We start from the raw sequence: 21671 nt of genomic DNA, 5'->3' as shown, positions 1-21671 counted from the left end.
TATCTGGATTATGACTCTTTACACTTACAGTTTACACAGAGGCAGACTCTCAATTTGAAAACATCACTTATAAGTATTACGAAAAAGTGAGTGAAGCACATGGTACAAGACAATTTGATGTCATCTTTTTATAAGCATCCAAAGATTTTGATACATATATACATGTACATGTATATTGGATATTGCAGAATGCCACGGTAATGTTAACTATAACTAAGCATATGTACAAACTAGTAATATCTTCATAAAATATAGTTTTATTAGCTACTCTCAAAACATAAAAAAGGTCACGACTGCGTGTGAATCAAATATTATTAAGGAGACGAGCCGATAGTATTGCCGCTATAGGAGTGTGCACAAAATAGAAACTGAACCTCGCAGCAATGTATCATACAAAAAGTTAACTACTGGCTCAAAGTTAGACGCCCAGCAATCCTCACTAGAAATGCCTTCAAAGGATAATTGGTCAGGAGTTTATAGCACATGACTAGCATGTACTGGATGCGATTGGAGGGAAGGGAGTGCAGAATATCGGTTGACCGCACAACTGAAACAGGGAAATGTTTAAACAAAACTGTTTTTGTTAGCTTTGTCCGAGTCCCAATTAATCCCAACAGCTTCACTAAAACAAGCGCTCCAGTGACTAGTGGTTGGAATAAATAAGTGCCTAAGCGAGAGCAGTGTTCCACTCGTGATTAGGGGAGCGACTTGTTTTTTCTGTATTGCATCTGATTGTAATAGTTATGCGGTAACCATTACATATGAACATCTAGACTTCAAGCGTGTGTATGTCCTGGTTCAAACTTTATCCTTTTTGGGGTTTGTGGAGAGTTATTGTGGTTAGCGTTGAAGAGGAAGACGACCAGCGCGAGTACATTCGCAGCAGTCCATATGGAATAGGAGGCGAATATGATGAACAGCCATAACTGTTGTACGACTCACACGAATATACATGAAAAACAAGCAGAAATCCTTGAGCTTGTCACTCTAGCAATAAGTGCTAAGTATATGCCGTTGTCTGTAAGTTTATACCATTTTTACCAACAAAGTTTTGGGCAGTGTACGCATATTCCGCTGGCACTACTATATGTGTGTCCTACAACAGATAATAAAATGACATAAACAAAACGGGAAACCATTTTTCATACATGAAGCTGGGAAACAGGGGAAATTCCAATTGAGTGAGAGCAGATGCTAAGCATTATCAGGTGATATGGCGTGACACACAACGGCAAGCGTTATGTAGAACACTCAATAATCACAGATATTCATCACGAGCATTCATTGAATACGTATGGTAATTAATGAATATTTCTCTTATGCTTGTGATAGAGTCTCTTACATTGTATTCAATGTCAGAAAAAGTTCATATAAAATAAACAGAAACTCAGAGTGACTACACATATATTTACACACATCTACAAGAGGGTATTCTGTGGATTTCTTTATATCAGCTTGCTGCTGGTTTTACTCCTTGATTTCTTTCACTTGATTTCACTATTTCATTCGATTCATTCTTTGATTTCACTGTCGATTTCTTTCTTACTAACCATCTAATTACACAGCATTTGAGTGAAAACGTTCAGATTTTTGAGTAAAATATTAACTAATGAATAACACGTGCTAACAAGTGGTTAGTAGTGGTTAGATATTTGAACAGACACCTTCGCTGTTACACATACACCTATATAACCGCATTCATGCTCCTTAGGGCATGCAGTGAAGGTGTGGCTATTACTAGCAGCGACTAAAAGCGTATGGAATAAGATATTCAAACACTCTAAATGTTTAAGGCGAGACAGTTTTACTAGGACACCTGGTGATGTAATCTTTACGAACAATGTCATTAAAGTGAACTAGGATATATCTGTTTATGAGAGTATGGCCTATTATAGAGTTCAACATGACCAATGAATGATATTCATTCTATTCAAGTCCCTGGCCCGTCTGCTGTCTTTCACTAAGGTAGAGCGCAAGTACTAGTTAGTGAAATTTGTCACATGATTAAAAATTAACTTGCAGAAAATTTTAGTAGATTTTATCCAACAGTATCAGCGTTTTTCTATCATTTGTGATTGTTTTTGATGTTTGATGTAATCTGACTGCCAGGATGTTTCAAGATTAAAATCGACCAAACTGAATTGTGGTTAAAACGCTCAAATCAAGCAAAAGTGCAATTATGATATCTATAGTTAAAAAGAGACCAACAGAAATAGAGATGCGCAAAGCTGTAACTTTAACTCAATAGCCAATGTCAACTATAGTAACTATAGCAACCAGTGACATCACTTCGCACAAATATTTCCTCCGAGTGTTTAAGCTACACTCATTTTTTTCAATTTTAGTCTTAAAACATCTTGGCAGTCAGATCACTTCAAACATTAACAGCAATTGCAAATAATAAAAAATACCAAAAGTTTTTAATGAAATCTACTTTAAAAAATCAAAATCAAATCAAATTTTCTGCAAGTTCATTTTTAACAGTGGCAAACAGGAGGTACTAATCACTAAAAACAACCTGATCTGCTACTGGTCTCTATATATAGCTGCAAACCAGACCGGATGAACTCTGGGGCTTATCACAAGGGCAGTCAGTCCATAGCACAAGTGATTAATTGTTGACATACAAGACTTATATAAGATTTAAGATTTTATTCCGGCGTCACTCATATGTTGATATCTACTGAGTGGAAGCTACGGCTGTGGAAGCTACGGCTGTGGAATCTTGTTTTGCCTGGCAAAACCAAAGCGAAGTTGCTCTCTAGCTTAATGTCTCACCACAATTGATAGCGAGTAAACGCACATAGGATGTTAATACTGAATAACTTAGCATATCGATCACTTCATGTGGCGCCAGCAGCAAAGTTGCAAAAACAAATAGCAACAACGGACTCAGCTGACTAGGTTACAGGGACATATATGTTTTAACCAGGCCCGATCATAGGATAATCGCAAGTAACTATCCAAAATAATTTGTTCATACAGCCCAATCAATAACAGAAAGGTAGAGTCAACATTGCTATAATAGCAACCGTATATAGGAACACAACTTTAGGAACACACACATAACTGCTACCAAAAACATTAGTTTGTGATTAACAGTCAAATCTCAACTTACAATCACCTGAACATACAAATTTTTTACAGGTTTTACATATAATATAGGTTTTATATATGAAATAGGTTTTACATATAATATAGGTTTTATATATAATATAGGTTTTATATATAATACAGTTTTATATATAATACAGTTTTATATATAATACAGTTTTATATATAATATAGGTTTTACATATAATATAGCTTTTACACATAATACAGTTTTACATATAATATAGGTTTTATGTATAATATAGGTTTTACATACAATATGGGTTTTACATATAATATAGGTTTTACATATAATATAGGTTTTACATATAATATAGGTTTTACATATAATACAGTTTTACATATAATATAGGTTTTACATATAATACAGTTTTACATATAATACAGTTTTACATATAATATAGGTTTTACATATGATATAGGTTTTAAATATAATATAGGTTTTACATATAATATAGGTCTTACATATAATATGGGCTTTACAATTAATTCTACATAATTCTGTACAACTTTAGTTTCGTTTGTTTCAATGTTATCTAAAACTATGCGAAGCAAATATTGGAATGAATGAATTTCGCCTGCCAATGTTAAATTTTATTTTGGTTCTATGGTTTTCAATAATATTAGCCAGTACTTCATAACTTCACTTTATAGTTTTAAAATCACACATCTTGAAGGGAGTAGTGAGACTACTAGGAGTAATGAAATACGAAGGTATTGCTTTCCCTGGCATTAGAGCTTAAAATTAAAAAAAATTCGACAAACATTTTCGGATGAATTTTTAAGCCTCTTAAAATCGTCTAGTACATGTGGTTACCGTGAGGAAAGAAGTGAAAGCGATACGAAAAAACCTAATGCCAATAAACGTGGGGGAGACTGGCCATAATGAGAAAAATATGAGACAAACAAGACATCTATATAAGCTACTCAGTCCATTTAGCTTTTGTTACGCAAGATATGTATCCTTATTACCAATTATTATTATGTATCGTTATTATGTATCATTGTCGCCTGTGCCCTTGAAGTTGGACCTCCATTTGTCTCTAGGTATTGTTATGAGTATATGACAATAAAAGACTTTTACTGATTATTAGCCTACATTATTTGTTTAATTTTTTATTTTTTAATAAATTAGTTTTTCACATTTAGTTTTTACATAGTTTAAATAACGCATTGTTTTACTCCCGTCTATAATAGTGGCCAGGGGTAGTTACCATCACATTTTCAAGCTGTAGTACGAATTAAACAAAACAATGCATTCTTATCGGAATATTTGTACAGAGATATGAAGGTTTTGACATGAAGAACTCTTGGAGTGGATCAACTTCAAATGTCAAGGCTCAACTGCACTATCCATATGTATGATATTGACATAGATGTATATATATGTTGTATGCGTTAACACGTCAGTGTCTCGGAAAGTTTTTTTTTGTAATCTAGAATGTACAATGCATAGTTCTTTATAGATCGTGAGAGTACGTTTTAAGGTACTTGGAAAAGCCTACACGTATAAAAGAGAACCACCAATAGAGAACCAACACATGCCTATGATGGGTCATTTCTGCAAGCCATAGTACATCGAAGAAATGTTGAACGAATTCACTGAAGACCGGTGGGTCACGGGCATAGACCCTGCAGCTGCCGTTGATGCGAGTGACAATAAGTCCAATTGCATTAGGTGTGCTTGATACCCACACCTGTCATATTTTCAAAATTGTTTCTCGATTGTGATCTAAAATATTTAAAAGTGAAATCCAAAACGCATGAGAAACAGGTAATTTGATTTATAATAAATGTTGATAAGGTTTGCTCTAAAATTACTGTTTGAAAATTATACTATTAAAACAGATACAGAAAAAATAAAAAATGTTATCAAAATGTTATCATAAAATCTGGTATATGTAAATGTTTGGGACAAAAGATTTTTTTATGCGTTTTCAACTTTCAGCAAACGTTCCAGAGCGGTTGTTGCGAGGCTGACATTAGTACAATGATCCTCACTACTTTGCGGTTTCAACATTTCACAAATATTTTAATAGCTGAAGTTTCATCGTCCATGACACAGAAGGAAGAGACCAAGTCCATATATTCAACGATATTTCAAGCTAATAAAAAAGTGAGCCTAAAGCTTACACACTTGTTAGACTGAGAACTAGAATTGTAAAAAACAAACATTACTGGTCAAGCGTCTTGTTTATCAAAGGCTACATATGTGAAGGTTATTGGAAGAATTTTGTAAACCGCATGATCTCCTTACAGCATGTAGAAAGAAAGCATCGATAGAAAGATGCACAAGCGAACCGGCCTAGACCATTGCTTTTAGGTAAAGCAACGTGGTGAACCCACTATTTTTATCACCGGCAACATTTGCTCTCACTCAAATTGGCTCTACAAATATACCGAGTTTGATCTAAGATCTAAAGGTAGACACTAGAGGTGAAATGAGAGGCCTTCCATTACTTCTCTCATTTCGCCTCCAGCATCCACAACTTTTATGGTGATCTAGCCTAACACTAATATATTCAGTGATATATATATATATATATATATATAAATGCCAAAGAAATGCCAATTATAGCCACCAAAAATTTTTACTAAAAATCTGTACCACTGTCCATGGAGCCAGACAGCGAAAACCCCTCTTAGAGTCACACTACAGTCATGCGTCAAATGTTTTAAATGGACAAACAGTTCTGTTTACCGGGCAATCTTGAGTTACAAACGAACACAAGACTGTATCAACACACTCCACGCTGCCTTGTTACTATAAATAGATCTCTACGGTAGTTGCAGATCTTCTGTTAAATATTCCTTTTAGTCTGGTAGTTGGGAAGTTCAATTAAAATACTAATAAATCAATATTTTTATGAGACCATGCCTGGGCAGTTTATTTTTAAGTTGTAGCAGAGGAGAGTCAAGTCTGCCTATCCAAGTTAACCAACCATTCAACAGTCCCACTTAATCTTATCTATATGTTTTAGCATGCAGTTGCCGCTATCCACCTACTGAACTGACCTCACCGCTATAAACTTGTGTTACGAGTTGCAAAAGCTTCTCTTTCCAAACTTTGGTATATTATGAACTAGCCAAATTACTATTTAATATTAATAAATGTTTTTGACATTGTGGTGACTAAGAATACAACTATATAAATTCAAGGGACCGAGGCTTGGCTGTTAAGGTAAGATCAACTGCTGTTCTTTTAACTGTGTTTACAATTCAAATTATTAGTCTGGTCTATAAGACATAATATCTAGAGCCAGGAATCAAATACCCGGAGTTCATTATTCTACCTAACAGAGAAATCTGTACAGATTCTACTGGTAGCGAACACATGGGTTCCTCAACTTTGGCCATTAGTGAGACCATTAGTTATTTAAGCCTGGTTTCCATATGACAGCGCAAGGTGCGCAACAAGGCGCACGACGATCGCGCGACGTGCATACGCTGATCGCAAGGATCCAGCAGAATGGATCCTTGCGACGGGTGCGTGCGATGATGTATCCCACAATACACCGCTCGACCTTTTCAACCTATCCCACAATTCAAACAGAGGACTGTTTTCCGAAGAAATCGGTCTCCCGCACGAAAAAGTAAAGAAATTACTCACCCTGTCCAATGCAAGCATGGTGCCTACGCGCGCTATGGAAACACTGCATCGCAGCCCAAGCAATGCATTGCGCACGATCACTGGGTCGCGCACGATCACTGGGCCGCGCACGATCGCTGGGCCGCACCCGACCATTGCGCTGTCATATAGAAACCAGGCTTTATCATACTCATCTTGCAATAAACCTGTAAAGTTTTACGAGCCGATTAGAAATGATTGTTCAAAATTTGAAACCCTCAAACGATTAGATTTTTTAGTCCTTGAAACATATTCTTTCATTTTGGTTAAAAAATACAGCCAAGTCAAGATTACTATAACTCGAGCTACTTGTGCTGCGACAAAGACAGCTCTAAACATATTGTTTGTAAAAGCAATCTTACAAAGTGCAGCCATCTTTTATTCATACAAAACGTTACAATTTGGTACCTACATAGCAAATAATTCCATGTTATTTTTTGTAAAAGATGACTGGCTTAAAATGTATGTTATGACATGAGAAACCAAGGCTGAAGTGATCGTCTGTAAAAAACACAAATTTCAATGCTGCGTAAATGTGTTGTAAAAAATATATTGTAATTTTTTGCAATGTTTCCGTTGGTGCTAATTGTAGTATTTTGCATGCGCTAGCCAGACTGACTTGTGAAAGTATGACAAGGTCTTTGAGTTCAGCAATAAGCTCAAAGGCTGACAGCTTCCTATTGGCATGCTGCTCTAAAAATGTTTTTTTCACAAAAGCAAGCGCTATTTGACCCCTTGCGCAATGGCAGCCATAAATGCTGTTTCATAATTGATTTTCTCACTCAGTTCCTGATTAACATCATCCTCCAATTGGGTACAAGTCTTCAGTATTAGCGCCGCTTCCCATATTGTAAAGCTCCTTTTAAAATTGATTGCCATATTTTAATTTAGACTTCTAAAAACTTCAAAACAGCTGTTCAGAGCATTTAATGTCTTCGCAATAGATTAAAGAAGAACTTAGATAATAAAATGATCAGCGAATGATGAGAGGGGCAGCAACAAGATTCTGTTTCCTTCTTAGCATGCAGTACATCTCAACACAGCTTACAAGCCTCTTTTAGATTATCAAAAAACAACAGGCAATTGGCTAAATCTGATTGAATATTTCGACTGCGCATGTCTGAATAGTCCAAGTGAAAAGCTACTTCAAAACATTAAAAAGGCGCTATTTCTTTTTTAACATTTGATAATTCCAATCTGACACAATGATTGTTGCCAGAGCAAATATTCTTAAAAGTATACATTGTGCTTTATTTAATTCATTTCACAGCACTAAAACTTTATAATAAATACTTCAGGTAGTTATATATAACAGTAACAGTAGTTACATATAACAGTAACACAAATACATTGTATAAAACTGTATAGGTTAATGATAAATACTTCAGGTAATAACATATAACAGTAACACAAATACATTGTATAAAACTGTATAGGTTAATGATAAATACTTCAGGTAATAACATATAACAGTAACACAAATACATTGTATAAAACTATATAAGAAACTAAATGTAAAAAGGTTTTTATTGTCATCTAGCCTTCACGCTGAAGGCAGACAAACGTATTTGTAGCCTTAACGATACAAGAGATGGACAGCGTGTAGGTAGATATGGTGACACAGATACCCAGCTACATAAACACTAAAATAATATATTATATTATTCGTTTTACACGAAATTCTCTTTACATTTTATCTTCAATTATCTAGTTCAGTTTCTCCATTTTCATCCACTTTAACATTGTTTTGCCTCACTTTTACTTCTTTTTTAATGATAGCTGCTGGACAGCTTTGTAGATTTAATAAATTATCAGAAGATGCTTTATCATGTTTTTCTATAATTTTTGCCTTAATTCTAAAGAAAGCATTCCTGTTTCTCACTGTTACTATCACTCACACTAGTCTTCCTGAGACTATACTTTTAAAACAATAAAATTCATGTATTGAGCACCGGTTCATATTATTCGAGCCCGGTAGAATAAAACCATGTGAAGGAAAACTATATACGAACATGTATGCAGGGCCTACTGGTTTTCATAACTGCGATACTTTGAGAAAATTTGGATGTCAGAATTTACTACGGTTGTCGAGAGAATTGGTGAATTTTATGTGACCGATTAAAAAACTTGTATGGTAAGGTATAGCAGTACATAATTGTTGTCACCACTATCTTATTTACTTGTTAGAAAAAATGAAATCCTGTACATAGTCCACTACAAAGTACTGTAATATATTTTGTAATGCAAATATGTTTCAATAATTATAAGCAACTTGAAAATTTGTGAACCCTCTTCAAGGTTTGTCCGCATCAGCTCGCAGCTTCTGCCTGATATACTGTCTTCGGTTTATGTTGTTTTGAAACACCTTGATTTTAATCTTAACATTACATACAAGCGTGTATGCTACACAGTCGTCAACACATACACGGCCACTAGCTATCTCATACTACCATGTACAGATCATGGTCCATACATGGCCACTAGCTACCTCATACTACCATGTACAGATCATGATCCAAACACGGTCACTAGATACCTCATACTACCATGTACAGATCATGATCCATACAGGGCCACTAGCTACCTCATACTGTCATGTACAGATCATGGTCCATACTGGCCCCTAGATACATCATACTACCATGTACAGATCATGATCCAAACACGGTCACTAGATACCTCATATTACCATGTACAGATCATGGTCCATACACGGCCCCTAGCTACCTCATACTACCATGTACAGATCATGGTCCATACACGGCCCCTAGCCACCTCATACTACCATGTACAGATCATGGTCCATACACGGCTCCTAGATACCTCATACTACCATGTACAGATCATGATCCATACACGGCCCCTAGCCACCTCATACTACCATGTACAGATCATGATCCATACACAGCCACTAGCTATCTCATACTACCATGTACAGATCATGATCCAAACACGGTCACTAGATACCTCATACTACCATGTACAGATCATGATCCATACACGGCCCCTAGCCACCTCATACTACCATGTACAGATCATGATCCATACACGGACCCTAGCCACCTCATACTACCATGTACAGATCATGGTCCATACACGGCCCCTAGCCACCTCATACTACCATGTACAGATCATGGTCCATACACGGCTCCTAGATACCTCATACTACCATGTACAGATCATGATCCATACACGGCCCCTAGCCACCTCATACTACCATGTACAGATCATGATCCATACACAGCCACTAGCCACCTCATACTACTATGTACAGATCATGGTCCATACAAGGCCCCTAGATACCTCATACTACCATGTACAGATCATGATCCATACACGGCCACTAGCTACCTCATATTACCATGTACAGATCATGATCCATACAGGGCCACTAGCTACCTCATACTACCATGTACAGATCATGATCCATTCATGCATCAGCAACTTCTTTATTATTACTGAGTGGGGCTGAGCGTCATCGCTAGCATAATGTTCGCTAATTCAGTGTTGCTTCTATTGCACAGTGAGTCACTATTTATCAACAAAAGGCAAATAGTTGATGGTATAAGGACCTTTACACTGCACAAGGTGTGCGCACACATTACACAACCCATGCTGCTTTACCAAACTATGGGTGTAAGCTCCACATAACAATACCTTTTGGTTTGCGAGAGTTGTCGATGCTTACGCATCATTGGCAAAAGACAATACCCTTAACACGATGTATGAATATTTGGAGCTATAAAAAATACCGTCCACTATTATTTTCAGTGGTTACTCGTTCGTCAGACCAGAAATCGTTTACAAAGAAGAAACTTACGGGGCTATTAGCTAATTGAGTAGGAAGGCTTTGTTGAGAGGCGACCATCTGATTGTAGCCTGAGTGATTACAGGTCTGCACGACCAGTGCCTGCTGGTATCTGTATCTCCAGAAACTGAAGCAGCCAGCAAGTAGAATGAGGAAGATTACAAGTCCGAGCCTGAAAGAAGAGAGATGGTCATAGCTAATTATGGACAGGTCTGTGTAGGTGATTCAGGGAATGGTCATAGCTAATTATGGACAGGTCTGTGTAGGTGATTCAGGGAATGGTCATAGCTAATTATGGACAGGTCTGTGTAGGTGATTCAGGGAATGGTCATAGCTAATTATAGACAGGTCTGTGTAGGTGATTTAGGGAATGGTCATAGCTAATTATGGACAGGTCTGTGTAGGTGATTCAGGGAATGGTCATAGCTAATTATAGACAGGTCTGTGTAGGTGATTCAGGGAATGGTCATAGCTAATTATGGATAGGTCTGTGTAGGTGATTCAGGGAATGGTCATAGCTAATTATGGACAGGTCTGTGTAGGTGATTCAGGGACTGGTCATAGCTAATCATGGACAGGTCTGTGTAGGTGATTTAGGGAATGGTCATAGCTAATTATGGACAGGTCTGTGCAGGTGATTCAGGGAATGGTCATAGCTAATTATGGACAGGTCTGTGTAGGTGATTCAGGGAATGGTCATAGCTAATTATGAACAGGTCTGTGCAGGTGATTCAGGGAATGGTCATAGCTAATCATGGACAGGTCTGTGTAGGTGATTCAGGGACAAAGTACCCAGTTTAGGTGTCATGTACAATATCGGTCACAATTATGGTACAGACATTTTTCGCTGCACAATTCCTACGAATTACCACCTGGAAACTTTGTAAAATAACCATATCATAATGAAAGTAAGCATAGCTAGTCAGTTAGCATTAAGGCTAAGCCATCACCACAAAAATATCTCTGGCCAACAATTGAAACGAGTTTAAACGAAAAGTGTTCACCAGTTAAGGTACATTCAGATTTCGTAGAGAGTACGTATGTGGTATGTGTCTCTAGCGTTTGGAGTCCAATACTGCAAGTCTCACAATGTAAAGGAATTACACAAGTTATTTGTGATCAATGAAGTAGACACTGGTAGGCCATGGGGTAGACACTGGTAGGCTATGGGGTAGACACTGGTAGGCCATGGGGTAGACACTGGTAGGCTATGGGGTAGACACTGGTAGGCCATGGGGTAGACACTGGTAGGCCATGGGGTAGACACTGGTAGGCTATGGGATAGACACTGGTAGGACATGGGGTAGACACTGGTAGGACATGGGGTAGACACTGGTAGGACATGGGGTAGACACTGGTAGGCTATGGGATAGACACCGGTAGGCCATGGGGTAGACACTGGTAGGCTATGGGGTAGACACTGGTAGGCTATGGGGTAGACACTGGTAGGCCATGGGGTAGACACTGGTAGGCCATGGGGTAGACACTGGTAGGCCATGGGGTAGACACTGGTAGGCTATGGAGTAGATACTGGTAGGCTATGAGGTAAACACTGGTAGGCTATGGGGTAGACACTGGTAGGCCATGGGTAGACACTGGTAGGCCATGGGGTAGACACTGGTATGCTATGGGGTAGACACTGGTAGGACAAGGGGTAGACACTGGTAGGACATGGGGTAGACACTGGTAGGACATGGGGTAGACACTGGTAGGCTATGGGATAGACACCGGTAGGCCATGGGGTAGACACTGGTAGGCTATGGAGTAGATACTGGTAGGCTATGGGGTAGACACTGGTAGGCTATGGGGTAGACACTGGTGGGCTATGGGGTAGACACTGGTAGGCTATGGCGTAGCCACGGGTAGGCCATGGGGTAGACACTGGTAGGCTATGGGGTAGACACTGGTAGGCTATGGGGTAGACACTAGTAGGCTATGTGATAACGCAATCATAGAGGCCTCTTTGGCAGAAAGTAAGTCTACAGCCTCTCAATCCATTATAACTGTAGTCTGAGATTTTAGTAAATAATCAATGTTTATACGCTATTAACTATTAACAATAAAGGTATAAACATACTAGTGAGTTTCTGCTAGTGTTTTAGCATCGAGCGCTCGTGGCATGGCGATAAAACCCTCATTTAGTTGATAAACCCTTATTTAGAGGTACTTGAGACGATTAGCTGGCGAGGCGGATTATACTTAGACCCACCAGCAACCAATCACGCACTGGCCAGTCTACTTAAACAAGTTTGTTCATTGCTCTGCGCTGTATTTCAATAGAAAATCAAAAATAAAATTAGTGATCACTAAGTTAGATATTAAAATATTACAAATTGGTAAAATGAATATAAAAATTGTGATTTTTTTTGTTTAAATTTTAACAAATTTTGGGCATTGCAATAAAGCAAAATGTAGCGACATTTAACTTTTGTGTTTTACAAACTAAATTTTACAGAAGTATTTTTGTAGTAGTAACTAGTTAGATCATATAAGAACCGGTCGGGCTCGCACCGCTTAGATATACTTTTTAATATATAAATTGTCTCATAGGGCGCAGTTGGTTAGGTTTTTCATATATTAATCAATCAGCGAGGTAGACTCTTACTGAGTTTCTTGCCAACATCCAGTTGCCGAAAGTAGAGCGAGTTGGGATGAAGACGTCTCGCTCACGCTTACCTGGCCGATGTCGTCGTCAAAAATGCTAGAAGTGATTTCTCAGCGTAAGACAGGTTAATATACAGTCATACCTCGACATAAGCGCTTAATGCGTTCTGGGACTGAGCTCGTATGTCAATTTACTCAGTTGTCTCACGACATTATTTCTTATATAAAATAACTAAATACAGATTAATCCGTTACTATACTATGAAAAAAAATCACATTAAAAAGGATATTACGGTATGAAATAACCTATGCTAACAAAGTAACAAATACCTATTTAGTTGTTGAAACCAACAATAAAACGTAACATTATTATGTATTATGTATACCACTAAGTTTTTACCTTCCGAGACAGACTAACGGCGATCTAAGAGAGACTTGAGAGCAACGTTTAGTACATTAAATTATTGTGACATTACATAACATAAACTTTGAATTCAACTTACATGAATTCAGTTTACTAAACACCCACTTGAAGCTAAATGTTAATCTTTACTAAACTTACTCTAATTTTGCCATCTAATTTTTTATTTTCCGTTTCGGCGATTTTTGCCTTGCGTTCGCTATAATTTAAAGAAAAATACTTTGAAAGTTCTTTTGACAGCAACTTGAAGGATCCACAAAAGAAACTACAAAGATCCGAATCCGGATCTCGATCCGCCATTAGGCCATAGCTGCAATAGAGCATCAATAAAAATATATTCATGGACCGTCCCATTATGCCACCAAAGATCGATAAAAATTACATTGACAGAAATTAGATTGACACAATCGAGTTGATACAATTAGAAAAAATATCCCTAACAAAAGAAGGTTGGCTCAAAAATATCAACTCGACTGTGCTAAAAAGTAGCCATAATGCTGCAAAGCAAAAACTATGGCTGGCAATTTTACCGATATATACGAAATGCGTAATCTGTTGCTGCTACTGTCCTTGACATATCGTTTGCATGACTGATACATTTATAAACTCTCACCAATGCACAAAATGAGATGTCATGAACGGGATTAGAAAAGATCGACTTTGTGACGCGTCAAACAAACTGATGAATGTCGCCAATGTAGGCTACATTTTACAAAGATGGACCTTCCAGAAGATCTATCAAATTTTGATGATGGACTGCGTATAATACTGATTGAACAGGTATTCAGCTTTGTGGTCATGATAACTGATTGCTATACATCTGCTAAAGCTAAAAGATCGATAGCATTTAGTTGTAGAAGAGAGATATGAATCCACACACAGAAGTCAGCACCATAGGGCAAACATGATAGTTTTACTGAATGACAAAACCAACAAAACACTCCTTGAGAATAATTGGAGATGAAGTCGTACAGGCACTAGACGAGTCCTATATTAGATTAGTGTGCATTCAAAGTTTGACATAGTGCTAGTTTTATCTCCAGTTTTGACAAACAATGAGTTTATCATGAGACGTTTGTTGGCCCAGACCGACAATCAGAGAGGACTAGTCAAGAGCACTTTGGTCAACAGCTTCACAGGAGCCAATACCATTTGAGGGTAGATTAATATTGTCATTGTTACAAGGAGCACTCCGTGTGAGGAGTTTTTAAGGCACTCCACGAGCGAGCCAGCAACTGGTTAAGTAATCAACTACCTAGTCGGCGAACTATAACTTAAAAGGTTGACATGCAACAAAATTCACATTACAGTTATTTGGTATCAAAAGATTCACCATGTCTTACTCTGCTGTGTTGTAGGTAAAAAATATGTGGGAATGTGATTACAATCTCTTAAAAGCTCAAAAACGAACAGTTGATAGAAAAGCCGTAGGTTAAAATCCCATTTTTTGATGACGTATTCAAATCGACGTGGTAATTTTTTGGACACGCGATGTTATCACGTGAAATGAAAGGCCAATAAAAGGCTCAATATAAAACGCCTCATAATGCTAGTTTACGACAAACACTTCAGGTTCTACCAGAAAACCCTAATCAAATATAAATGTTCGCTACTTTACAGTTTTGTTTCAGCTTAAGCTAATCATCTAGTCATAATCCGATCATGTGACCCATATTTCCCGCCACATGACGCAAACAATTTCTGCAGCATTTTTCTACCATCACAGGTGACCAACAGGCTTCTTATGTTTATCAGAGGATGATATGCAGCCCTCGAACTAAAGTTAAAAAAATTAAACTAATTGTTAGGCTAGGTTTTAAGATATCAGTGCTCAAAGTGACATCATCACAATGACGATAAAACAGACGCGTAAGAACAATAGACATGGTTTTATTGAATGCGTGAAGTATATTTGTAAAAATATTTCCACGAATAAGGTTGCATGAAAGTGTAAACAGAAGCACATAGTATCGTGTTCAACTACGCCGTTTAGAGAAAGATTCCAACCTACGGCCGTTTCCGTGATGGCTGCGATTAACTGTTCGTTTTTTTAGCTTTCAAGAGCTTGTAATCACATTTGTACATATTTTGCACCTACAACACAGCAGAGTAAGACATGGTGAACCTTTTGATACCAAATGACTGTAATGTAAATTTTGTTGCAAGTCAACCTTTAAAGGCACTACTGAAATGTTTTGGCCTACTGCGAGCAAAAGATCTTTACCCCAGAAATATATTGTGATTGGTTGAAGCTTTCGCAGCTTAAACTAGCATGTTGTAAGCAACAACACGCAATCATTTTCATACGACTGGTTGACGATGTAGTTGTTTTTATGGTGCGTTTACACTGGCCAACACAGACTCCGATTAGGTGCCAATACCCCGACTCAGACAGGTACCTCAGACATTTCACGTATGGGTGCCGACACCGACTCCCCCTTTACATTGCAACGATTGAACTATTTTTGTCGGTACTCAACAGCCAATCACAGCGCTTCACCCTTCTGACCTTCACCCGACCACGCGGAGACGAGTAAACATGAAAATCAACGCGCTTGATGTGGAAAATTATATACTAGTACTACACTACTACTACTCCTACTACTACCGCTATAATCAACTACTGAATGCCGAATGGAGTCTTCCGATGACGATGAGATTTTGTTGATGGCAGGATCGGCTGCGGCAGCCCTGACAGTCTGTATTATATGTAATTATATGTTTGTATATATTTTATGTCTGTAAATATTTTATTATGTGTGTTGTCCTTTTTATTATAGCCTTGTTACTCGTTATGCTATCAATTGTCGTCGTTTATGTTGTCATATCAATAGTAGTAGTCGTACAACTGGCTATTCACTTTTAATTAATTTAAATAAAAGTTCACTATCAGAAAGAGCACGAGGGAAAGTTTAATGACAGGTTTAATGACAGCCTCCTAGCCTCTCATTAAACCTAGCCCTTTCGTTTCATAAACTTAGCACTGTCATTAAAGTGTAGGCTCATTTAATCAGAGGCTCCTAGCTTCTGATTGGCTGATGAGCGTCCGATTTATCGGTGCAACCTGGCACTGCTGGATTTCACCGACACCGACTTTCAGATCGGTGCCGACACCGATCTTTCTGTTCACACCTATCGACACCGACTCATCAAATTTGTCTGTGCACGACAAAATCGGTGACAAAATCGACCAGTGTAAACACACCATTAGAGCTGAAGAGCTCCAACTGAGCTGAAATATAGTGACTCTATATAAGAGGCTCTGCTTAGCAACATGGTGTTAACAGATAGTGTAACCTGAAACTGACCCAACATGAACTTAAATGCTGTCGGTAACAAACACATTATTACCGCAATGTTTTCTTCTGAAGATATCGTACAAATTTGTCTAAGATAACCTAATAGTCATCACACAAGCAACTCTTTATACAAATACAATTATGGACACATTGCTATCACACCTGAATAATATTCTAATAGTATTAACAATAGATTGATATTACTTGAATTTTTGTTTAAATTATATCATGTTATTTGAATATTATAAAAAAACAGCATATGCAGAAGCTCACTTTTCAGCTGTACTAGTAATATAAAACACATATTCCAAATTTTGCTATATATACGTTTGTAACATTGTATGAAGTGTTTCATAAACAGCAGCAAGTGTTTAGCCATGAGCATTTCCTGGATCCTTGACAACGGGCAAACAGGAGGCAAATTTAAAGTATTTTCAACATAAATCACCATATAAAAAAGTTACTACTGCTAGTAAGTTTATATGTGCAATTCTTGTTGCTAATGATGCAATAGTCACATACTCTTCAATAGTGGCTAAAGCCAAATGAGATTGTCTAAACTAGTGGTATCGCCAAGGATCTGGCAGTAATATGTAAGAATGGATTATATAGTCTTGTACTTATTCAGTCGGACACCATGTGTTGCGCATACACTCACATATAGTCGCTTCGATACTGTTGCTTATTAACTCTTTCACCACTGCATTAAAATCTGACCGAATGAATATTCTGCCTGAATTAATTAAAACGAATTTTTCGAAAAACCGATATACCGCTAGTATTTAAGCAATATCTCAAGAATAAAAGCAGATATAGTTTTACTGTGAAACGCATCCTATTCAAAACAAAATTCTCTACAAGATAAGTATAGAGTGAATTTTACTCTCGTACAATCTCCAACGTTCTATTTGCGTTGAACGAACGCGGTGTGTTTTTCCTTGCCATGACGGTAACAATATGGTTTTCCAGTTTTGAAAAATAATTAGAAATGGAATCGTTGAACCAAAAAACTTTTTTTTAGGTGCACGTGATTGGCAACAAGGTTGTTTCACTAGAGACAAAATTTGATTGGTCTAGCTTGTGTGGGCTTCGTAATGAAAATAAAAGTGAAACCCTATTAATAAGCCAATACATTGGCTTACGGTCTGTACTTTTATTACCGCGAAATCCGATGCATCAACTTACGGTAGCGAAAGAGTTAAAACGTCACCTTGAACTTTGGGAGCTTGTAACCAAATAACGGAGCGTTTCAGCGACCATCCTTAGTCTAGGCTGAAATACAGCCTCTTCGCAGGCACACCGAAACTGGGATTATTGCAGTATGGGATGGACAAATTTATCATTGATGAGGCTGCAGCCCATACAGGTAGTCCACACTTAACGACGAGCTTGGTGAACGACGACGACGAGTTTCGACGGCGTGTTAAAAATCATAAAAATAGTCAAAAATATGTTTTTAGAAGCTAAATGAAATTAGAAAAGAAATATATTTCTTAAAAATATAAAAGTAACCATGAATGTATAGATATTACATACGTGCACAAGTTATCGCATTGTTTTAATGTTTGTAAAACATTTGTTTCTCTTGCTTTTACAGAATCGCTTAACGATACGATCTTTAGACCGTACATGAAACGTGGACAGAACTATATGTACGTTACAAAACGAGTTTTTAAGTTTACTTTTCAGGAAATCCAAATGAAGAGAAGCTAACAGCTTCATCTATGACCTATGACTTCTGATTCCTGAGCATGGTTCATGTCAATAGGCGCCTGAACGCAGTTTGGACAACCAGCTGGGTGCGATGTGACGCAAACAAGAATCTACAGAATTTATTCAAATCGAATGACACGCCGAAGTATTCTATTCTGGACAAGGGCACGCACATGAATGCATTACAATAGTCAAGCCTGTTTTTCACAAGCTCACTGATAATCTGTCCAGTAATCATGATTCTGCTTCTTTTCTATCATGACATATATTTGGATCTGCATACTTCGTATCACATGGCAGTAATTTGTCAACTGCTATGCTTTCTTAGATTAACACATAATAATAACATGATCACCATAACCATGGTTTTCTTTATGTTGGATATTGATTAAAGGTTGACTTGCAACAAAATTCACATTAAAGTTATTTGGTATCAAAAGATTCACCATGTCTTACTCTGATGCGTTGTAGGTGCAAAGTATGTGGAAATGTGATTACAAACTCTTAAAAGCTCAAAAACGAAAAGCCGCCATAGATTGGAATCAGTTTATTTCTCTGACGTAGTTATTACATTTGGTTATTGTTTTGTCACGTGATGTTCGCACGTGAATTGAAAGGCTAATAAAAAGCTAATATTAAACCTCTCGTAGCACTAGTTTATGACCAACACTTCGGGTTTTACCGAAGACCCGTATCAAATATAGATGCTCGCTACTTTACAGTTTTGTTTCGACTTGGTCTATCATTGAAATGGACACACGATATGAATTGTTTAGGCTTACACGCAGCCCTAAACTTGGAATCAACGTATATGTGCTGCTTTTAACTGATATACAATCGACATTGTAATTACTTTATCGATGAGAGGATGTCATACAAACGAATCCAATATAAACATATTAATATTCACCAGACACTTTTTCAACCGAATCGACGCAAACGCTACCATAATTCCTGTACCTGTCATGATTGCGAGAGGCATAGGATTCAAACACCATGTGCATAACTGACAGGCATGAGCTCTATTGGTAGGAATCCAAAATCATTCTTTGTAATAATTAATGGCTAACCACTATGTAGTTTTGTTAGCTTAAAATTTTGTTTATTTTTAGCTTGTTTCTTAAAATTGACTTCCTACGGATAGCAGAGTATTTCGATAATGTTATTCCAATGCTACTTACACATGCATAGCTGAGCTAATCAAATAAATAATTATATTTGAACGATAATTGTCTATGTAAAACCCATTTTGTTTCTATGAACCTCCGGGTGATCTGGATAATACTACATGTAGTTTCTGGGACTTCTATAAAATGTACAAGTCCCAGCATAATGCTGGGACTTATTGCTACTCATTGTACAAAAGCTATGCTACGGCAGAATGGAAACTGTGTTTTAGGGGTAGCGGCCTTCGCAAGAATCACGCCACCCACCATATCGCACATCCCACATGTAATTAGATAGCAATTGTTTTCACCCAACTGTACTCAAGCTGGTAATCAAAGCAGCTCTTTGAATATCTAGCGTGAAGCAGAGATTAGCGAGTATGTACTTGAAAATTCAACAAGCAAAGTATAAATAGAATGTCTGCAACTCAAAGCCCTTTTCAGTAACAAGGATAGTGCCCTCCATCTTGAGGTAACAAAGTTTGATATTTTTTTATCTCGTAGAGACAGAGATTATTTATCTTCCACCTTGTAGTGAGAGCGATTGTCATTGCCAATCCGGCAGAGAAAAGGCTTGGAATCTTCCATATTACAGTGACAGAGGGTGATGTCATTCAGCCATGACTACCTAGGCTGATGAAATGTGTCATTTGCATTCGCAACACATCGTCGACAGCTGCACGATGCATCATGCGTAAACAAAAATTTTGAGTTATGCCGAGAAAAAAAACTGTCACCTCTGTGATTGGCCAAAAGAGCTGATTCCAACGAATATAATAACGAACCCATTTTATTCATTTACATCAAAAGCTGATTTTATTCGACAGTTACTTTCGAATGGAAATGATAGAACTTCAAAGGTATAGTAACTTTGAGGAAGGACAAATATCTTTGAACCATATACCTGTAGCGATTATCAGGGCTGTCTAAAGAGGATCGCATATTTATACAGGTGAAAGTGTGCACCGTCATACAGTTTCACTTCTTTTCTTTTGATGAACATAAGACAACTCTGTAGATTTGTTAATAAATTGATCAGAAAATGTTTACTTGTGTGTTTTTTTTATTCTAATTCTAAATACAGTGTTGCCTTTTTTCACCACTCGCACTATCATCAGGATCCATGATTATAGAATCGAAAAATGAAGACATGAGTACTATTGAAGGTTATTTGAACTTGGTGGAAGAGGGAGAACTACAAAATATGTCCATATTTACAAAATTGCCAAGTTTCAAAAAACTCCAGATACCGTATGTTAAACATCAGTTGAATATGTAGAAGCAAATATTCTTCCAACTTTATTCTCTCAAATCTTATACCATAAGCTAAAAACTATACATTAACTCAGTCACTACCGCAAGCCGATGTATCGGCTCTGGTTACCTTCTCTTTGTGGTCGAAAGCCGATACATCGGCTTTTAGACAGTGAGTTAGTTTATTTATAATTACTCAGTTTTCATTTCAAGTAGACCAATAAGATGTGGTCTCCATGAAAACAAGCTTGTTGCTAATGATATAACCCAATCAGCAGGCCTCTCATTAGCAGCTCCAAATTTACATTGGTTTTCAAACAGAAAGCTCATCACGGAAAAAGCATGGACGAAAAAAGAATACCCCGATCACTTACAGCTGTAGAAGCTTCTAATATTCTCAGCCATTGGAACTCCCGTAACTCTATATCGAGTGATTCTGGCTCTTCTGGCAATGAATCTTGCTATGAAATAGCCCGGTGTAGTAGTAGTAACCGCAGTACCAGTAGAAATGTTAGCAGTAAAAGTGCTGCTGATAGTAGTAGTACTGCTAGTAGTAGTTGTCGTTTTTTAATGAAGTTAATTTAAGATTTTTATCTATTTCCTAATGAAGTATCTTCTCAAAACCTATTTTTTTAAATTAAGTCGATATCTTCATTCTGTCTCA

At 37.3% G+C, this 21671-nt stretch overlaps 1 protein-coding gene across 1 annotated transcript in view; it reads right to left on the bottom strand.

Annotated features, from left to right (window-relative positions):
* Window positions 1-241: 241 nt before the first annotated feature.
* LOC137391357 (uncharacterized) overlaps window positions 242-21671 on the bottom strand; it is a 31870-nt gene continuing 10440 nt past the window's right edge. Inside the window, exons 4-5 of the mRNA XM_068077806.1 lie at window positions 10563-10722; window positions 242-1096 (exon numbers count right to left, since the gene is read on the bottom strand). Coding sequence (XP_067933907.1) covers window positions 1001-1096; window positions 10563-10722 — 256 coding nt within the window. The 3' untranslated portion in view covers window positions 242-1000. The remainder of the gene's footprint in view (window positions 1097-10562; window positions 10723-21671) is intronic.

The sequence above is a fragment of the Watersipora subatra genome, chromosome 3 (genome assembly GCF_963576615.1).
Source record: "Watersipora subatra chromosome 3, tzWatSuba1.1, whole genome shotgun sequence".
Lineage (NCBI taxonomy): Eukaryota > Metazoa > Bryozoa > Gymnolaemata > Cheilostomatida > Watersiporidae > Watersipora > Watersipora subatra.
The sequence above is the reverse complement of the archived record's forward strand: the minus strand, read 5'-3'. Positions and strand labels throughout refer to the sequence as shown.